A 5133-nucleotide genomic window follows, 5' to 3' on the forward strand; every position below is an offset into this window, starting at 1 on the left:
CCCTGCACCCTGCATCCAAACACAGCATCCCTGCATCCCTCCCTGCATCCAAACACAGCATTCTTGCATCCAAACACAGCATCCCTGCACCCTGCATCCAAACACAGCATCCCTGCATCCCTCCCTGCATCCAAACACAGCATTCTTGCATCCAAACACAGCATCCCTGCACCCTGCATCCAAACACAGCATCCCTGCACCCTGCATCCCTGCATCCAAACACAGCATCCCTGCATCCCTCCCTGCATCCAAACACAGCATTCTTGTATCCAAACACAGCATCCCTGCATCCAAACACAGCATCCCTGCATCCCTCCCTGCATCCAAACACAGCATTCTTGCATCCAAACACAGCATCCCTGCACCCTGCATCCAAACACAGCATCCCTGCACCCTGCATCCAAACACAGCATTCCTGCACCCTGCATCCAAACACAGCATCCCTGCACCCTGCATCCAAACACAGCATCCCTGCATCCCTCCCTGCATCCAAGCACAGCATTCCTGCATCCAAACACAGCATCCCTGCATCTCTCCCTGCATCCAAACACAGCATTCTTGCATCCAAACACAGCATTCCTGCACCCTGCATCCAAACACAGCATCCCTGCATCCCTCCCTGCATCCAGACACAGCATTCTTGCATCCAAACACAGCATCCCTGCACGCTGCAACCAAATACAGCATCCCTGCATCCAAACACAACATCCCTGCATCATGCATCCAAACACAGCATCCCTGCATCATGCATCCAAACACAGCATCCCTGCATCCAAACACAGCATCCCTGCACCCTGCATCCAAACACAGCATCCCTGCACCCTGCATCCAAACACAGCATCCCTGCATCATGCATCCAAACACAGCATCCCTGCACCCTGCATCCAAACACAGCATTCCTGCATCCAAACACAGCATCCCTGCATCATGCATCCAAACACAGCATCCCTGCACCCTGCATCCAAACACAGCATCCCTGCACCCTGCATCCAAATACAGCATCCCTGCATCATGCATCCAAACACAGCATCCCTGCATCCCTCCCTGCATCCAAACACAGCATTCTTGCATCCAAACACAGCATCCCTGCACCCTGCATCCAAACACAGCATCCCTGCACCCTGCATCCAAACACAGCATCCCTGCATCCCTCCCTGCATCCAAACACAGCATTCTTGCATCCAAACACAGCATCCCTGCACCCTGCATCCAAACACAGCATCCCTGCATCCCTCCCTGCATCCAAACACAGCATTCTTGCATCCAAACACAGCATCCCTGCACCCTGCATCCCTGCACCCTGCATCCAAACACAGCATCCCTGCATCCAAACACAGCATTCTTGCATCCAAACACAGCATCCCTGCACCCTGCATCCAAACACAGCATCCCTGCATCCCGCCCTGCATCCAAACACAGCATTCTTGCATCCAAACACAGCATCCCTGCACCCTGCATCCAAACACAGCATCCCTGCACCCTGCACCCAAACACAGCATCCCTGCACCCTGCATCCAAACACAGCATCCCTGCACCCTGCATCCAAACACAGCATCCCTGCATCCCTCCCTGCATCCAAGCACAGCATTCCTGCATCCAAACACAGCATCCCTGCACCCTGCATCCAAACACAGCATCCCTGCACCCTGCATCCAAACACAGCATCCCTGCATCCATCCCTGCATCCAAACACAGCATCCCTGCATCCATCCCTGCATCCAAACACAGCATCCCTGCATCCATCCCTGCATCCAAACACAGCATTCCTGCATCCAAACAGCATCCCTGCATCCTGCATCCAAACACAGCATCCCTGCATCCATTCCTTCATCCAAACACAGCATCCCAACCTGCACTCAAGCACTTCTCTATTTATTCTCACATCGGAGTGTAAAATGGGCTACCTGAAACTAATTGAGATTGAAAACTTCAAATCTTATAAAGGTCGACAAACAGTCAGACCTTTACGCAAATTCACGGCTATAACTGGACTGAACGGCTCGGGTAAGTGCCAGGTTGGGGTTTTCTGACAGACAGGGGGGTGTGAGGTTCATTAACGCATGCGCCATGATCCAGTCACGTAGCGGTTTTTTTTTTTCCCGGCAGTGAGACAGTTTTACACTTTTATGTTGTCTATGATCACTGAGTCCTGGTTCATGCTCTGCTCTGATTTATAAACATCGAACAGACCTCATGTTTCATTGGGTCAGCCATGAGACTCGACCCTCTCTCTATAGAACTCAAACACAAAACCCATAGCCTGCATTATTTTAGTTGATCTGCAGTATTAAGATACAACAATGCAGCATTTAAGTGTGAGCTATAAACACGCCTGCTTATGGTAGGCTGTATTAGGGCTGGGTAAAACGGCAGTTTATCATACAACCCCAATTCCAAAAAAGTTGGGACAAAGTACAAATTGTAAATAAAAACGGAATGCAATGATGTGGAAGTTTCAAAAGTCCATATTTTATTCAGAATAGAACATAGATGACATATCAAATGTTTAAACTGAGAAAATGTATCATTTAAAGAGAAAAATTAGGTGATTTTAAATTTCATGACAACAACACATCTCAAAAAAGTTGGGACAAGGCCATGTTTCCCACTGTGAGACATCCCCTTTTCTCTTTACAACAGTCTGTAAACGTCTGGGGACTGAGGAGACAAGTTGCTCAAGTTTAGGGATAGGAATGTTAACCCATTCTTGTCTAATGTAGGATTCTAGTTGTTCAACTGTCTTAGGTCTTTTTTGTCGTATCTTCCGTTTTATGATGCGCCAAATGTTTTCTATGGGTGAAAGATCTGGACTGCAGGCTGGCCAGTTCAGTACCCGGACCCTTCTTCTACGCAGCCATGATGCTGTAATTGATGCAGTATGTGGTTTGGCATTGTCATGTTGGAAAATGCAAGGTCTTCCCTGAAAGAGACGTCGTCTGGATGGGAGCATATGTTGCTCTAGAACCTGGATATACCTTTCAGCATTGATGGTGTCTTTCCAGATATGTAAGCTGCCCATGCCACACGCACTAATGCAACCCCATACCATCAGAGATGCAGGCTTCTGAACTGAGCGCCGATAACAACTCGGGTCGTCCTTCTCCTCTTTAGTCCGAATGACATGGCGTCCCTGATGTCCATAAAGAACTTCAAATTTTGATTCGTCTGACCACAGAACAGTTTTCCGTTTTGCCACAGTCCATTTTAAATGAGCCTTGGCCCAGAGAAGACGTCTGAACTTCTGGATCATGTTTAGATACGGCTTCTTCTTTGAACTATAGAGTTTTAGCTGGCAACGGCGGATGGCACGGTGAATTGTGTTCACAGATAATGTTCTCTGGAAATATTCCTGAGCCCATTTTGTGATTTCCAATACAGAAGCATGCCTGTATGTGATGCAGTGCCGTCTAAGGGCCCGAAGATCACGGGCACCCAGTATGGTTTTCCGGCCTTGACCCTTACGCACAGAGATTCTTCCAGATTCTCTGAATCTTTTGATGATATTATGCACTGTAGATGATGATATGTTCAAACTCTTTGCAATTTTACACTGTCGAACTCCTTTCTGATATTGCTCCACTATTTGTCGGCGCAGAATTAGGGGGATTGGTGATCCTCTTCCCATCTTTACTTCTGAGAGCCGCTGCCACTCCAAGATGCTCTTTTTATACCCAGTCATGTTAATGACCTATTGCCAGTTGACCTAATGAGTTGCAATTTGGTCCTCCAGCTGTTCCTTTTTTGTACCTTTAACTTTTCCAGCCTCTTATTGCCCCTGTTCCAACTTTTTTGAGATGTGCTGCTGTCATGAAATTTCAAATGAGCCAATATTTGGCATGAAATTTCAAAATGTCTCACTTTCGACATTTGATATGTTGTCTATGTTCTATTGTGAATACAATATCAGTTTTTGAGATTTGTAAATTATTGCATTCCTTTTTTATTTACAATTTGTTCTTTGTCCCAAAAAAGTTGGGACAAAGAACAAATTGTAAATAAAAAAGGAATGCAATAATTTACAAATCTCAAAAACTGATATTGTATTCACAATAGAATACAATATCAATATTTTGTTGCTTTTTTTTTTTGTATTTTTGGGGGTTTTGTTTCCGAGTCGAGTTTTTATTTCATCCTTGGTTGGTTCATCAACACGATCTGCCATTTTGTTTTTCTCTACTCATGGTATATGAGCTGATTGGCTAGTAGTAGATTAGCCAATCAGAACGCACGATTGCTCATATCCAGTGAATATATATATTAGTATTGTATACAATATATACAATACTAATATATATATTCACTGGATATGAGCAATCGTGCGTTCTGATTGGCTAATCTACTACTAGCCAATCAGCTCATATACCATGAGTAGAGAAAAACAAAATGGCAGATCGTGTTGATGAACCAACCAAGGATGAAATAAAAACTCGACTCGGAAACAAAACCCCCAAAAATACAAAAAAAAAGCAACAAAATATGGAATAAAAGTATTTGATGGTAAGAACGTATTTTTTTATTTTTCAATAATAATAATTATTATAGCATTGTTCACACATTGCTACTGTCCCGAGTTCTGATGAATCAAAAGTAGAAATTCTTTTTAGAAATCATAGACACCATGTCCTCCAGGCTAAAGAGGAGAAGGACCATCCGGCTTATTATCATCGCACAGTTCAAAAGCCAGCATCTGTGATGGTATGAGGGGGCATTAGTGCACATGACATGGGTAGCTTCTACATCTGGGAAGGTGTCATTAATGCTGAATGATATATACATATTTCAGAGCAATATGATGCCATCCAGACAAATCTTTTTCAGGGAAGGCCTTCCTTCTTTCAGCAAGACAATCCCAAACCACTTTCTGCACATATTAAAACTGCATGGCTCCGTAGTAAAAGAGTCCAGGTGCTAAACTGGCCTGCCTGCAGTCCAGACCTGTCTCCTATTTAAAATATTTGGTGCATTATGAAGTGCAAAATACGACAAAGGAGACCCTGAAATATTGAGCAACTGAAATTGTTTATCAGGCAAGGATGGGACAACATTTTTATTTCAAAACTACAGCACTTGGTCTCCTCAGTTCCCAAATGTTTACAGAGTGCTGTTAAAAGTAGAGGTGAAGCAACACAGTGG

The 5133-nt window shown here is 44.6% G+C and overlaps 1 protein-coding gene across 1 annotated transcript in view; it reads left to right on the plus strand.

The window, feature by feature from the left end:
- The first annotated feature begins 1895 nt into the window (after window positions 1-1895).
- The window catches only part of LOC132895951 (structural maintenance of chromosomes protein 1A-like), a 10033-nt gene continuing 6795 nt past the window's right edge, over window positions 1896-5133 (plus strand). Inside the window, exon 1 of the mRNA XM_060936687.1 lies at window positions 1896-2004. Coding sequence (XP_060792670.1) covers window positions 1896-2004 — 109 coding nt within the window. The remainder of the gene's footprint in view (window positions 2005-5133) is intronic.

This window comes from Neoarius graeffei, chromosome 13 (assembly GCF_027579695.1).
Source record: "Neoarius graeffei isolate fNeoGra1 chromosome 13, fNeoGra1.pri, whole genome shotgun sequence".
In the NCBI taxonomy this organism is placed as follows: domain Eukaryota; kingdom Metazoa; phylum Chordata; class Actinopteri; order Siluriformes; family Ariidae; genus Neoarius; species Neoarius graeffei.